General features: G+C 46.5%; 1 protein-coding gene across 4 annotated transcripts in view; it reads left to right on the plus strand.

Moving 5' to 3' along the window:
- ITSN2 (intersectin 2) overlaps positions 1-16847 on the plus strand; it is a 1355209-nt gene that overhangs the window by 1296386 nt on the left and 41976 nt on the right. For all 4 annotated transcript variants that reach the window (XM_086926255.1, XM_086926257.1, XM_086926256.1 and 1 more), the window contains 3 exons: positions 1812-1995; positions 13827-13925; positions 15934-16101. In XM_086926255.1, coding sequence (XP_086782381.1) covers positions 1812-1995; positions 13827-13925; positions 15934-16101 — 451 coding nt within the window. The remainder of the gene's footprint in view (positions 1-1811; positions 1996-13826; positions 13926-15933; positions 16102-16847) is intronic.

Consider the following 16847-nt stretch of genomic DNA (forward strand, 5'->3'; position numbering starts at 1 on the left):
GCTCTATGATAAACCTTGAGATGAAGAGTGCCACTTCCTGTTAAGTCTGCACCTAGCCTGTGAATAGACGAAAAATAAAACAAATTCCTATGGTAACTTTAATTCAATAAATTAGTATCATGAAAGATAAACTCCATTTTCTATTTTTCCAAGTGGGCTAATTCTTTTGGTGTTTTTTGCAATAATTAAAAGCATTTTCAATAACACCTTATATTACATTTAAAAGTGCTCTGAGGACTCATTACCTCTTCTCCTGATTCACTTTAAGTTTAGTGATATAGTGCAGCCTCCAATTGTGTATTACAACCTGATTAAGTTATATCAAGCATATACAACACAGTCTGGTATGAGCATTATTGTTTACAAATCCTTCAGTCTTATTATTTATATGTGTGACCTTGTAGTTCATAAGGAATGAGAATTAAGGAGGTGTGAGGGGGCAGCCTTTTTTTTATGAATCCACTAGCGTAGTGGTTCCCAAACTGTGGTCCGGGGACCCATGGGGGTCCGCGAAACCGCCTCAGAGGGTCCGCAACTACTTTAAATTGCTTCATCTTAACAGATTAATTAAGTGAAGTAAATAAATAAGCTAAGTGTACAATTTAAAGTTTAAAACGAATTCTAAATGTGAAGGAATTTGAAATTGGAGGCTAAAAATTAAATTAGTATCCTCAGATTGATTTGTGGGAGCAATGCAGGCGCCTCAAACAAAATACATAATAGACAATGAGTGGCCTCAATCGAATTTACAAAAGCTCCAATCTTTCTATTAAAATTGAATGTTACTTTTTTAAATATATTTATGTTTGCTAATTAAATAAAATGTGTCACCATTTGTGTATTTGTTTGATGTATGTTTTTTTTCTGAATTTTGTGTGTAATGTTTTACAGTCCACTTCATCAACAATGCTAGGGCCTGGGTCCCCGGCTTTCAGTAATGACTCTTGTGGGTCCCCGAATTCCAATAGTGATTGAGTGGGGGTCCCCGGGTTCTAGTAATGATTAAGTGAAGGTCCCCAGAAGTCAAAATTCTGGGAACCGCTGCACTAGCGAAGATATGATTGGCCACAGCATGCTACTCACTTTGAAGGATTTTTCAAATGGCATTGAAAGGCTGAGACATCCCTGCTGTGATTTAGAATTTACAAAAAAAGTCAGCATTTAGTACTTTGTTTACTGAGTAATGTAACCGACATCCACCCGTGAATGACCATTTCTAGGTCAATAAAAACTTTAAGATCCAAGTTTATCAAGGGTAAGGCGTTCTTCCTTTAGGATCCTGGTCAGTCTTGGATGCATTGGTGTTATTTTATGGTCCTAGCATCACACAAACTGAAAAATAGTGATTCAGAGGTGTCTCCAGCATGTTTTTTCAGTCTCACTTATAGAAATCTATAAATGTTACTGTGCTCCTCAGGAAATGCATGGGTTTTAAAACCTTTTATTAAGATGATGTGTTTCCATTGTACTTTTTCTGGGTATCATATGCCTAGTGATGTATTGTAGATGAGGGAAATTTACAATTAGAAATTGGTAAAGGCCTTTCTGTCGAGAGGACACAAAACAACATTTGTTGCTCGTAACCAGTTAGTGATGAATCATTAAAAGTAAAGGGATAGGTATCATTCAAACATGTTGTTTGGTCCACGTGTCATTTAAACCAGTAAATGTTGTGGACAAATTTGGCCAATTCTATATTGTGATGTATTGTCTCATGTTCGCTTCCTCATTCTTTAAAATTCTTTCCTGGTTGTATACATGAGTAAGACCTAAACATGAAAACAATGCTTACTTTGAAACCTGTCTACCAGAGCTCTGAGCGTTCGTAAGAAGACGGAAGGTGAGAACATGCCAGTGCAGATGATTGGCGACATCCTGGCCACAGAACTCCTGCACATGCAGGCCTACATCCGGTTCTGCAGCTGTCAACTCAACGGGGCGGCCTTACTTCAGCAGAAGACAGATGAAGAGCCAGAGTTCAAGGACTATTTAAAGGTATTCTCATCAGATTCTTCTCTGTGGTCCATCACGTTTGGAAAAACTTTTGTTTTAATCATTTGTGTGGCTTTTCGAGAATAGTAGTAAAACAGCACTACCCTTTTGTAAAAACAGCTACTGAGACCGTAGCTAAATACTACTGTTTATTTCACCTATCTCTTGTACAATGTCTTATCTCAAAATCGGTAAGGTCATTAAAAAAGTAATTTGTGTTCTATGATTTTACCTTGCAATTCACTGCGGGGTGTAAATGACCCCTAATAAGGAAAGGATCAAGGGCTTTGATAGGGGTCTTTCTTGATAAGGATATAAGCATATCTAAACCGTACACCAATAAATACATTATTGCAATTCATTTTGGAGCTCTGTGACCTTATAATCAAACTCTACTATCAGTTGTGTGTGGTCACTGAACTCTTCGGTGACCTGTTATATCAAATTCAAATAAGTCTTTATTTCGACTTTTAGTCATAAAAGACATACATAAACATATTAAAATGAACATTTCATCATTATTACATCCATATTAGATATTTACAAGGGAATACATCACTTAATCATCCAATTGATATTATCCACACATTGAGTGTTTCGACACGACTAGTTAAAAAAAAAAAAATAATAATGTGTTTAATAAAATCATTATTATTAATACCATTTGTTTTCCTGCGTAATTATCAGATTGTATTTATGGAGGCTGCAATGCTTTAAGCTTGTCCCTTCGTATTAGCCACGTCCACTTTAAAAATTTTGCAAGCGCAACCGCCACACTTTCAGAGCAATCGGTTTTGAGAATTCTGAGTGCTACAGTCCCACTTTGGATACCCTTTTGTATACAGATCAGCCTGATCCATTTGTGGTGAGGAGCTTTGTACATTGGGCACACAAACAGCACATGAGCTATGCTTTCAGAGTGCACTAAACAGAAAGGACACATTTGATCATCTGTGTTACTCGACCATTTACTAGTGAATGTGTTAATTGGAAGGTTTCCTGCCCTAAACTGATGGAACAATTTCCTGTCATATGGTATTGTGATAAGGTCCCAATATCTCTCATACACAGGGATGTGTTTCTGCTCCAAAAAAAACCCTAGTGAGCGATGGAGCGGTATGTTTCTGGAACTCCTCTTGGGTTACATGTGCCCAGTAAGCCTCTTTCAAAGTTTGTTTGGATGGGAAGATATTCTCCTCAGGTTTTTCCCATAAATCCCCCATCCCTAAGGCCTTAAGTAAGGATTTAACCTTCCTGAACCACAGTATTTTCCCCCCAGAGTCCATATTTCGTGTTTCCAGAAGCGCTAGAGCGTAATGAGAGAGTTCGGGCGTGACCCATAGTCTCCTCCAATAAGCAATTGGTCTGAAGCTGCATATGTCCTGTATTTTGTGACAGCCCAGGTCCATATACAGTGGTACAATTGGTGTTGATTGTGGGAGCCCTGTTATGCATTGCAAAAATTTATTTTGTGTATTTTTTAAGGCCGTAACATCGGAAACCCCCCACAATTCCGCCCCATATAACATAGAAGATCTCACTTTTGTGTCATATATTTTAAGTACTGGGGCTATTGGTTTTGTAACTGAGGACTTAAACTCTCTCAGTAAAACACCTGCCAATTGTGCATGCTTAGTTATTAGATAAGACATGTGTGGCTTCCACTCTAGCCGTGATCCCAATGTAATGCCCAGATAGCTAAAGCTGTCTGTCTGTTCTAGCAATTCACCATTCATGAAAACTCTGCCCCTTATCTTCCTGTGCCTGTGCATTACCATAAATTTTGTCTTAGACTCGTTTATAACTAGGCCATAGTCATTACAGAATTTTTCAAAACACCCAATTGCTTTCTGGAGCCCTTCTTGTGTTTTGGAAATTAAAAGGGTGTCATCTGCAAACATTAACAGGGGAACTGGAATGCCATTTTGTTTGGGTGCGTCTGTGTGTGCATCCCTATAATAATCTATAACCCGGTTAATGTATAGCGTGAATAGTGTTGGTGCCAATACGCACCCTTGTCTGACACCCCTTTCTGTTGGAAATCTGTCTGTGACTTGGCTCTGGTTTCCCCATCTAACCTGCGTGTAATTATTTTCGTGAAATTTAATCAAAACTGTGAGGAGTTCATGTGGCATGCCTTGTTCATGAAGCGCTCTCCACAGCCTATCTCGTGGCACGAGGTCGAATGCCGCTTTCAAATCGACAAAGGCTGCATATGGTGTGCCGCCCCCAAGAATCACCCATTTCCAGTATATTGTTGAAAACCTAAAAACTTGGTCCACTGTACTAGTGGAGGGGCGGAAGCCAGCCTGAAGCGTAGACATGACCCCGACTCCTCTATCCAATTCTGGATCCTGAGAAGAACCATCCTGGCCATTACCTTTTGAATACATGCTATGAGGCTGATTGGCCTGTAGTTAGCAGGATCTGCACGATCACCTTTTTAAAAAATTGGTATGATTTCGGCTCCCCTCCATAGTTCCAGCAAGGTCGAGCCCCTGGCAATAGCATTTGCCAGCAGTTCAATGTATGGGACCCAGACCTCTTTGCTGTGTAAAAAAAGGTCTGCTGGAATTTTGTTTGGCCCGGGGCTCTACCTCTTGGTATTGAGTTGAGAGCACATTCAACGTCTCTCCGACTGAACACTAGTGCAGTTGTAGATATGCAATTACTAATATAATACAGAGCATCTATAGGTACACTATTTGTGTTAGCAAACTGGGACTTAAAATGCGATATCCAGCATTCTGGAGGGACAGAATTAACGGGCTGCGGTTTTTGATTCCCCTTGCCCCATCTCACTAAGTTCCAGAAACCAGTCATGTCTCTGGACTTACTGGCCTCATATAATTCTTCCCAATAATTACTGTCCCAAGCTTTTATTGCCTCTTGTTGTGTTTTTTTGTAGTGTCGTCTAGCGCCCTGTATCGCCTCCCTGTCAGTGGTTCGCACCGCTAGTGCTAGGGATTTATATGCTAACCTACAATTTTTGTTGTACCAAGAATCGGGTTTCCGTCTACGTTTACGCAAAGGATTTTTACTTGACTTACTAAAAAATGTGCTGAGTTTTAAAAAAAGGGTCGTTTGAATATGAGTCACCCTGGTCTCGTAGTCATCCTTGGATGAATAACCCTGTAGATCTGCAGTAGCGGCCTTTACCAGGGCGTCCATTTCTGCAATAGAGTGAGAATTACCCAAACACTCGGCCCATCTCAGCCGCCGTGTATCGTTTGCCAGGACAATGTCACCCATTGTTTCTATTTCGGCTTTTCCCTGGCCCTTAAGGAGCTGTATCTCTAGGCTGAGTGGGTTATGATCACTCTCTATTCTTTGGATTATGGTCATATCACATATAGACTACCAAAATTCCAAGTTCACTAGGATGTAATCTATTCTACTTGTACTCAAACTGTTATTAAATGTGGGATTGCCCTGCCTATCCCCTTGTGTTCTCCCGTTTACCGCTCTAAGCCCGCACTCAAGACTGAAGGTCTTGAGTTGGAGAGCTGCTTGAGTCCACCTCTTTATTGGGGGTATGTTAAGTGGGGGGATTTGCCAGCAGATATCTTCTGCCTCTGTGAGTTCTAAATCACTTTGATCCAAGGGCTCAAAGGAACAATTAAAGTCTCCACATATTAGAACATTTGCGTTTCCCCTCCATGTTCTCACATAGTGGCCCAGTGCCTCAACTGTCTCTGACGATTTCCCTCCTGGTTTTCCCCTGGCATACACGTTGAAAATTATTAATTCACCAAACACAGGGGATTTTAACTTTACCACCAATATATCTTTGGAATTAGTTACTAACTGAGTTGTTGTGTATCTATCATCCTGCTTGACCTATGTTGTCAGACCCCCCATTGGCCTTCCCTTGTTAGAATGGGTTGCGGCTATCGCGAATTGTAGATATCCTAATCTATTTTGGGGTTCAACTGCCCAGGTTTCCTGCATGGTAACTATCATATAATTATCGATAAAGTCAGCCCAGTCCCTGGAGGCCATCTTGTTCCTGAGACCTGCCACGTTCCAGGATACTAAGAACTGTCCACCCGGGACGTTGGATGTTTCATTTTGAGCCTGATTGCGCCATAGGCGTGGTTCCCCGTGAAGAATGGTAGATCCTGAAGGGTCAATAGACCCCATGGGTCTCTGAGGATTATCATGTAAACCCCTGGCAACTACTTCTGTTTGTCCTATAGGACTATTTATATGATTTCTAATGCCTACTCTATGTTTAGTTTTAACTATTTCTCCCTTTCTAGTAAAATCAGTATTTGGGTCGGACGTAACTTCAGTGTCACACAAATTGGCCCCCGAGACCGTAACTGTCTCTGTATTTTTGGGGTCAGCGTGACATAAGTTTACATCTTTATTTTGTGATACTAAAGTGCCACATACTGGCCGAATGTAACGGGCTATATTAGTCCCCCCCATAGGTGGGCGTGTTACACAACTTATGCTGTTAGCCCTGTGATCTCCCTCTACCTCATCTTCCTCGTCAATGCCCTCCGTACTGAATGTATGTGTTCCACTGCCCCCATCCCCTCTATTCTGTGGACTTCAATCACAATCATCCAATCCATTTAATATATTTAATATATTGAACCTGTTATATCTGTATAGGGTATATCTGAAAGAGACACGTTAGTGATAGATTCCTTACCTTAGAATATCCCCAGGCGTCAGACTGGATCCAGAATTTTTTTGCGTAGCAAAACCCCTGCGTGTCGGGAGACGTCCGCGGCGCCGCGTCCGTCGTCGGCGTCGTTAGCGCCGGAATGACGTCGTCGAAGTACTTAGACGCCGCCAATGCGCGCTGACGTCAGTTCTTCTTTTTTCCGCACCAGCAGATCTGGAGAAGCTCTACCCCTAGTCATTTTTGGACTAAACTTTTTGATCTTTTTGATCAGTTCTCTACTCGAGTCTTCGACTCTAACGGTGCCGGTAGGGATGCCCGGGTTCAAACCCTGCTCGAAGTGCGACCGACTGATGTCGGTTACCGACCCCCATCGCGGGGCCTGAAGTGTTTAGGCCTCGACCACGACGACCGCACCTGCTCCGACTGCCGGGCCCTGACGTCTAAAGCTAGACGGGAGCGGTCTCGCAAGCGACTCGAGCTCCGGCAGTCGGCCCGCGCCGTTCCAGGTGCCGGTCCCACGGGAGGTCGAGGGACCGGTCGTGGGGTCGGAGTCATCGCAGCTCCGGGAGTGGATATCGGTCGTCAGGATCCAAGTCCTCAGGTAAGAGGCATAAGAGGTCGGAGAGACGTCATCGTTCCTCCGACCCACCCCGACGCTCGCACGATGCGGACGGGGATTCGGGTGATTCGGGGGAATCGCAAGCTTCGCCACCTGCCCCACACCTTCGGGTCCCTGGGCACGGCGCGTCGCCGGAGGAGATCAAGCGGTACCTCATGGCCATGAGGTCCCTTCCTCCTCAGTCGGGTTTTGCGGCGCCTCCGGGCCCGACAGTCCCGGCTGGAGGCCCTAGCTGGTCGGGTGCTTCGGCCCGACGCCGTCTGGTGCCTCGGCCCCGACACCGCCGGCGACTTCGGTCCCGGTGCCGCAGGACCTCACCGGATCCGCTTCCGGATCCGGGCCGTCGCCGGTCGACCTCACCGGCGCCGGCCCCGCGGGTGTCGCCCCCGGCGCCCACTCTGGACGCCATCCCCAATCTTCCCTTCAGTCCGACTCTGGCGCCGAACGGCGCCGCTGGACGCCGCTTCCGACGGCCTTCGGAGATTTTTATTTCCATGAGGAGGCCCTGTCTGTTGCACCTGTTTTTCAGGAGACGGGTGACGGGGGTGACTGGGAGGGGTCTGAGGACCCTCTGGCACTGGAGTGCCAGTCTCAAGAGGACTGGACATATGAGCTTGGGGAGGCCAGTGGTATTGACACCTCGCCAGACACTGGATTTGTCTCCCCTCCCACCGTGGCTACGGAGGAGGGGGCTGCTTATAGTGTAGTGTTGACGAGGGCGGCCAAGGCCTTAAACCTTGAGCTCCCCGTCGCGGCCGTGAGGACAAACCTCCTCACTGAGGTACTCAAACCGCAGGCAAGCTCCAGTAAGCCTCTATTACCGTTCAATGAGGCCTTGTGTGACGTTCTTGTGGGCACTTGGTCCAAGCCCGCCACAGGTCCGCCTGTGGATAGGAACATGGCCAGACGCTACCGCCCGGCCACGGGTGACCCTTGCTTTTTGTCCACCCATCCTACCCCCGAGAGCCTGTTTATCCAGGCCTCTACTTCCCGGACCGCATTCCCGACGGCTCCGCCCGATCGGGAATCCAAGAGATATGAACAATTTGGGAAGAAAGTGTTCTCGTCCCTGAGTTTGGGTCTGCGGTCTGTCAATACCGCGTGTCTCTTGGGCCGCTACACCCACACCCTGTGGGACACTGTCGCGGACGTGCTGCCACAATGTCCGGAGGAGGTCCGGGCTAAATTCGCCCAAGCCCTTGTGGAGGGCCGAGATGCAGCGAGATATTCCATCCGGTGTGGGCTGGATACTGGGCAGGGCGATGGCAACGACAGTGGCGGTTCGACGCCACGCCTGGTTGAGGTCCGCCAACTTTTCGGCCGATGTCCAGGCCACACTTCTGGACATGCCGTTCGATGGCAGTCGCCTCTTTGACGACAAGGCAGACCATGCGCTTGAGCGTTTTAAGGGCTACGGCCAAGTCCTTGGGCCTCTCGGCCACACGCCAGCAATCGGGTTCCTTTCGCTCCTTTCGTGGCCACGGAAGGGGCGCCCCCACACGTGCTGCCAGCCACGCACCGCAGAATGTTCAACAGCGCGGTGGCAGCCGTGGAAACCACCGTGACGGCGGTCGGGGACAACGCCGAGGCCAGTCCACACATCCCTCCGGAGCACCTGCCTCAAAACCTTCCTAGTCGAGTTTTCAGGCCCATGTGACGCCAGTGGGGGGCAGGGTTCGCCATCACCTCTCCCACTGGCGCACTGTCACATCGGACAGGTGGGTGCTGCAGATCGTCCGAAGGGGCTACTCCCTCCCCTTCGAGGCGACCCCTCCAGCCATGCCACCGCAATTCCACCGCGTGTCGGGGGATCACTTGTAACTTCTGCAAGAGGAAGTCACGGCCCTCTTGGCCAAGGGGGCCATCGAGCGCGTTCCTGGGCCAGAAGTAGGGTGTGGTTGTTACTCCCACTACTTTCTGGTACCCAAGAAGGGCAAAGTGAGCCTACGCCCTATCTTGGACCTACGGAACGTCATCGGCTTCCTCCGGAAGGAGAAGTTCAAGATGTTGACTTTGGCTCAGGTCTTAGCTGCCCTGGACCCTGGAGACTGGCTGGTAGCGTTGGACTTGCAGGATGCTTATTTTCACATCCCTGTCCTGCCGGCCCACCGGCGTTACCTGCGGTTCACGGTAGGCCACGAGCACTTTCAGTTTACCGTGCTCCCCTTCGGCCTTACCAGCGCCCCACGGGTGTTCACGAAGGTGATGGCGGTGGTCCCAGCTCATCTGCGCAGGTTAGGGGTGTCAGTCTTCCCCTACCTCGACGACTGGTTGTTGAAGGCGGGCTCGCCCCAGACAGTCGTCAGCCACCTCCAGACTACGGCCGACCTCCTGCACTTGCTGGGGTTCTCCATCAACGTGCCGGAGTCGTACCTGTGTCCCTCTCAGAAGCTCCTCTTCATCGGAGCAGTTCTAGACTCGGCGCAGTTTCGGGTTTATCCTCCTGAACAGCGGGTTCGGGATATTCAGGCTCTGATTCCGATCTTTCAGCCTTTATCCCGAATCTCGGTCAGGTTGACGCTGTGGCTTCTGGGGCTGATGGCCTCCTGCATCCTTCTGGTGCATCACGCCCGGTGGCGGATGCGGGCTCTGCAGTAGCACCTGAAGTTTCAGTGGGCCCAGCATTAGGGCAACTTGTCCGATCATGTCTTGTTCTCGGTGGGCACTGCAAGACAGTTGCAGTGGTGGCTCACGGACCACGATTGGGTCAGTGGCAGATCCCTCTCCCTACCCCACCCGGAGCACGTGGTTGTGACAGACGCGTCCCTCCAGGGCTGGGGAGGCCACATGGGAGAGGCGGAGATCAGAGGCCTCTGATCTCCGGCGGAGTCCCGGCTCCATATCAACCTTTTGGAGCTGCTGGCGATCCGACTAGCACTGAAGGCATTCCTCCCCTCTGTCTGAGGGAGTGTAGTGCAGGTGTTCACGGACAACACCACCGCCATGTGGTACTGCAACAAACAGGGCGGGGTGGGGTCTTGGACCCTATGCCAGGAGGCTCTCCGCCTCTGGCAGTGGCTGGAACATCAGGGCGTGACCTTGGTGGTTCAACAACTGGCAGGTTCTCTGAATGCCAGGGCAGACGAACTCAGCAGTCGGTGCATGATGGATCACGAATGGCGTCTGAAGTCGGACCTGGCGCAAGGCCTCTTTCAGCAATGGGGAGAGCCTTGGTTAGATCTATTCGCCACAGAAGAGAACGCGCAATGTCCTCAGTTCTGCGCGTTGGAATTTCCAAGGCGGCACTGGCTCGGAGACGACTTTCGTCGCGAGTGGAGTTGCGGTCTATTGTACACCTTTCCGCCTATACCACTTCTGCCCAGAGTGCTTAAGAAGATCAGGCGCGACCGGGCCCAGGTTATTCTTGTGGCTCCGGACTGGGCACGAAGATACTGGTATCCCGAGCTACTCAGCATGTCAGTCGATCCCCCGATTCGTCTCCCTCTTCGGGAGGACCTTCTGTCGCAGCAGCAGGGGACGGTTCTGCACCTGAACCTGTCCAGTCTCCACCTACAAGCCTGGAGATTGAGCGGCGGCAGTTGAGGCCATTTGACTTGCCTCCCGTAGTCTGTGATGTCATTCTGGCAGCCAGGCGTCCCTCCACAAAGTCGGTATACGCCTGCAGGTGGAACAGATTTGTGGCATGGTGCACAGCAAAGGCTGTGGACCCACACTCTGCACCCCTTTCTGAGGTTTTCCTCTTTCTTCTTTCTCTTGCCCAGCAGGGCTCTGTTCTGGGCACTATCAAAGGGTACCTTTCTGCCCTTTCCGCCTTCTTACGGCTACCTGATCAGCCTTCCTTGTTCAAGTCCCCCATTGTAAATAGGTTTTTGAAGGGCATCACACACATGTTCCTTTTGTGATGCCCCAGTGGGACTTAAATCTTGTACTTACTTACCTAATGTGTGATATACCCGGTCAAATGCTATCTAAAATTACATCTGAATGTAGTGTGACAAGTCAACCCAGCCGGGGTCTTGACTTTGGAGATCTCTCAAATTAGAGATTATTGTGTATTTCATCTTGTGAAAATAGGGGCTTATGGATGGGTGGTATGTCTCCAGTAAGAAATTTAGCATCTTCATTTATATTTTACAAAGTCATGCATCTGTGCACACTTGCATCACATTTCGCAAACTGCAATAAAATCCATTTCAGGAGATTAGAAAATGTTTGTTGAATGATGTTAAAGCCAAGTGGACGTTGAAGACAAAGTTTATACTTTTCATTTTGTTATGAGGTATGTCCGATTTGTAACTCCCGCCATCTTTAGAAAGCTATTGAGGACTATGGGCATCATTTATATTTGAGCAGACAGGATATTCCATCACACACGTGACAGATATTCCCTCTGCCGTATTACAAAAGCAATATATCCTAAGGTACTTGTAATACAGCGGATGGGATAGCCATCATATTTGCAACAAAGTATCCTGTCCACTGAAATGTCAGTCAGGCCCTAAGTCTGTGCTCATATGACTTGTTAGCATAGCAACATCATGACCCTACCGGTTATTGGTACCTGGAGGCTTTGTTGCTGTGGTTGTACTCCACATCAATAGAAAAGGATAGGATTACAGTAAAAAAAGTTTTTTTAACAATTGTGTGTTAAGAATTCGTAACAATATCTTTTGTTTGTCATCAGTGATTCAGAGTCAGTCTTCAGTACCACGATCTCTGTACCTCTAACACTTAAAATGTAGTTTCCTGTATACTGTGATAGATGTTTGTGAATGTTTAGGCCATGGTCCCTAGAATAATGCCAAGGTTAGATAGTACACCAAAGTTCACTTTGAGAACTGCATGGTGATATCAACCTAAGGATCTGTTTTTTTTTTCTTTTTAAATATTTTGTTATTGATTTTTAGAAAAAAATTAACAGTTAAGAATATTAAGAACAATGATGTCCTTATCACTAGTTGTAAAGAAACTAAAAACATATCTGGCCTATTATGGTTTGCAACCCCAACGGAGAGTCAACAGTTTATGGCGACATGTATAATCACAACCCATAGAACAGGTAGTCATAAAAAGTGTGTGTTGCGTCAAGCCGAACTGGAGAGGGGAGACCAGAGGGGTGATGTGGAGGAGGCCTGGTGTGTCCAAGGGAGATGTTTATGGCCTTATCTACCTGTCGCAAAGGATGGGGGCTATTGGCTTGACAGGAAGCATAAAGGTTATATTCAAAACTGGAACTCTGGAGATGAGGGGCGGAGCCTGAAGCTAATAGCTGTCTGGAAAGAGTTGGGGGTAGTAGTATGGCTGCATGTGTGGGGACGAGTTCTGTTAATCAGGGCTCTTCATGTTTGATTTGGGAGGAGGGGACCCACCTCCCCGGAAAAGGGAAGCTGGACTTGATGGGGAGCTAGCCGGCGAAAATGAATTGTCATGAGTTATCTCCAGGCCTGAGAGAAAATTCTCCCACATGTGGGATCTCAGGCGACATTGTATGCCCGTAGCTTTCTCCCTATGAAGTGCCACTGCCTCAGATGTGGCCCGAGAAGTCGAGGCATGTCTCCAGGTACTGCTTGAAAGGGAGTGGGGATTTTCTGCTTAAATGTAATAGTACATTTTGCGACTATTAAGGTCAGGGCATAGAATTGGGTGGCCATTTTCTGTTTCTTTGAATGCTTGTAGTCCCCAGGGCCACCAACTCCCAGAAGCCTACCTCTGGAGTGTTTGTTAGAGACCATAGCCCAGAAAGAGTCCCATAAGATATCTTTCAGGGTGGCTGCCTGGCAGCCACATCTCTCCCAAGAGCTAGAAACACCAGGAAAGGTTCTTGATTACCGTTTAGGGGATAGATATGCTCTAACTAATATGTAGAATTGTATTAATTTCAGGCAAGAATTGCAGGAGAACTTTCATGGGTATTCTGTGTCTCTCCTCCATACTTTATCATATAGTGCCTTACCAAATTATTCTCTTAGCAGCAGTAGAGCTGTCTGGGAGTAGGCAACCAGGGCTGCAGACAGCTAGGTAATGTGTATGCGACTTCTTCCTGTCATGTGAAGGGTGTGTATAAGTTTATGAGCGGAAGGTGCACTATCTCCCAACATTCCGGCCCATCTAAGAGTCTGACATATCGCGCCATAAGTGAGGGACTAACCATCATGGAGGTTGTGCTGCATTTGTAAGGTAAGAAAGGATAACAGTTGTCCATCCTGGAACAAGTCTCCAAGCGAGGTAATACCATCCTAATCCCAAGACCTCAGTTCATAGCGGATGAAATGGCCTAACTTTCTAGGAAGGCTGAGAAGTGGAATTTATGGGATATAAGGGGAAATTTTCTTGGTGGCTTGCAGTCCTATATAGAAGCATGTCAGGACTACTCACAGTAGTCTGGAGAACTCGCCATGCGGGCAGGATGCTGGGGTTATGATAGCTCAGATTTCCACCTGTACTAAGGGGGATTGCAGGACCAACACAAGGTGCTGTCTCTCTAATGTCCCAACTAAACAACATGTTAGTTGAAAATAAATCTATGGAGATATCCCTATGTCCTGCGCTGTTTACTGCTGGTGGTTAAATGTGTTATCAGCCTTTTTATTCTTTTCTGTCTTCATTGGCCCTCAGAAACTGGCAACTGACCCACGGTGTAAAGGAATGCCGCTTTCCAGCTTTTTACTGAAACCCATGCAGAGAATAACTCGCTACCCACTTATCATAAAGAATGTGAGTATATGGCACATGGAGCAGTATACAAATTTAAAAGTATAGGATTAATCAATTGCCACAGAAATAATGTGCCCAAAGTGTTGTGCATTGGGAAAGTTACTAGTCACCCTTACTAGAGGTTACTGTGAGTTATTAGTTATTTCACTGCCGTCCATAAAACGCTTTCTCCAGGTTTTGATACGATCACTTTGAACTCAACTAAGCAAACTGATGCATAGATATTAGGTAATGTTTTCACAATTAGCTAAATCAGGGGTATGCAAACTTTTCTGTAATAAGTACGGTAACCATGGGCAAAACACTACACTACACTACGCTCGCTTAGTGTGCGAAGTTTGCACTACTTTGCACTACGCAAACTGCCGTAGCACGGTGCAAACACGCGTAGCGCAGCGCAGCGCAGCGGTCATTTTTTGCTTGCTCGCGGTCCTCAACGTCAAGTTGGTGACTGCGAGCAAGCAAAATGACATCCCGGTGAGACTTTTCCTCGTTCGCGATCAGCAACATCAAGTTGCCGATCGGGAGCGTGGAAAATAAACCTCCTGGCGAGATTCTCAACACGGCGAGGTCAGGTTTTTCATTTCTAGTGGTCGCGCATGCTCCACGTAGTCCGCGTCGAGAAAGCTGCTGCTCGAGTAAAAATCTACTCGAGCAACGGTAAAAGACAGCTCGCACTGTGCAAGATGCCGTTTTTAATGATTGCACAGTGCAGACAAGCAACCGGCACTGTGCAATCATCGCGAACAGGGTACTACGCTGATCACATAGTTATACGCGTAGCTGGCCTAGTGCACTTCGCGTAGCTATGCGTAGCGCTACTTCGCGAACTACGCCCAGGGTTAGTAATAAGAGCTGTAATAAGAGCTACTTATGTCAATTGAAAATAATACCGAGCTACTAATAGTATAATTGTGACCACGTCAGACAAAATGGACACCCCATACACGATCACTGGCAGTGACCTCCTCATGCATCGGGCAGGGTTGCCAGCATTAATGTGAAAAAGGCTTTATCAATTTAGAAAGACTCAACATTGTATATACATGAAGACCATAAACCATAACTAAAATGCCTCTGCCACCAAGGTAATAATATTGGTAACTGTCTCTCCAGGGTTTTTTGATTTAAAAGTCAAACATCAGGTTTAAATATATTTTGGAAATCCAACCAGACATCAGCTTATGAGTTCTAAAAATGCGCAAATTTTTATTTCAAATACATGCTTGTCAATTTTGCAAAGCATATTTTAAGGCAACCAAGCAAAAGCTTCTAATGTATTGGGCTGGGATTCCCAAAGGAGAGCTGCTTTTAGGCTGCTTAGTAGCAACCAGTAGCTCACGAGCTAATAGTTGGAGAAGTCTGAGATAAATTGATTAACCACATGCGCGCTAGCGGGTTTTCCCGCTGTGCGCTGAATTTTGAAACTCGCGGCTTTTGTGACAAAGCCAGCTCGTCATCCGAGTAGCGCAGGTAACGCCCATGACGAGCTGGCTTTGTCACCCGCGTCGAAGGGGTTAAAGCAATAGAGATTTATGCAAATCATCTCTTAATTTCTGCTGGTGTCTGACGGGACTTGGCACTGGCACTTATTTCTAAATACTAGCAGTTATTTAAGACAGTCAACTACATGGTGGTGCTGTTATTTGTTATTGAGCAGAACTCATCTCCAAAGCGTTCAGAATACTTAAAAGACATAATAAAACCAGCAGGCCGAGCCCCCTCTTGCATCTTTAGGTTACCTAGAATAATCTAAAATGTTATACTTAGGCTGTGTGATGGATATTATTTGGCAATCCTGGGAGGGACAATGGTTTGAGTCGCCTTTATTTTTCTGGTTGAAAAGAGATGGTCTTCGCATTATCATGATACTCTCTCTGTTTAGTACAAAGAATCTGGAGGAAGTTTGAAAATGTCTTTGCACATATTTCTACCATGGTCTCATTGAAGAATACCCTTTTCTTTTCAGTATATGACCAAATATGATTTTCTGTATTATTTGCTTCAGATCATTGAAAACACTCCAGAAAATAACCCAGACAGGGGCTACCTGAAGTTTGCCCTCGAGCGGGCTGAGGAGCTTTGTTCGCAGGTCAATGAAGGTGTGCGTGAAAAGGAGAATTCAGACAGGCTCGAGTGGATACAGATGCATGTTCAATGTGAAGGACTCGCTGAGGTAACACACTCAGGGAACATCCCATAAGGCAACACACAATGAAAATATCTGTTTCAGTGTTGTAATGTATCATTTATTAGAGCATTGGAATTTAGAGAGCTCCTTTGAAGACACTGCAGTAGCTCCCGGCTTATAATTGCTGGTATAATCATTCTGCTACAATATTCCAATGTTTGTCTTTTTGTGTCTTCCTTTTTAATTTAGAACATTCTACACTCAGTGAGTGGAATGTTCTTATAGCCTTTTTGCCTCGGGCTATACTGGTTGCTGAAGGCACTCTCCCTCTTGGGTTCAGGGCCCAAGACAACCAGTATAGCCCTCAGCAGCAGGCTACAAGGCCATATTGTGTGGGCAGAGCATTTTCATGTACCTTCATACATTTTTCAAACTACCTGATTCTATAAAATTATGTTTTTTCTTAATGAATTACTGAATGACTAAAATTTGAAAAATCTTCCAATTATAATGACGTGGAGGTAAACGTGGCCGAATTTTCCTCCTGATGTTCAACATGAAGGAACGTGGTGGTACCAGAGAAAGTCGAGCAATAAAATAGAACACTGAGGCATGCAAGGATTAGTCTGGTATGGGAACTGCACCTAGCAGTCAGTGCCAGTTGGTGGAGGCGTGGCGGAGCACCCAAGGTTAAGGACCTCTGTTTTTATCAGAGTTCCACTTTCATTTGTTTCAGAATGGCCCCCAAACACAGCCTGATTTGCTCTTCAACACTGGTAGAGTTATCGTCA

The sequence above is a fragment of the Lissotriton vulgaris genome, chromosome 6 (assembly GCF_964263255.1).
Source record: "Lissotriton vulgaris chromosome 6, aLisVul1.2, whole genome shotgun sequence".
In the NCBI taxonomy this organism is placed as follows: domain Eukaryota; kingdom Metazoa; phylum Chordata; class Amphibia; order Caudata; family Salamandridae; genus Lissotriton; species Lissotriton vulgaris.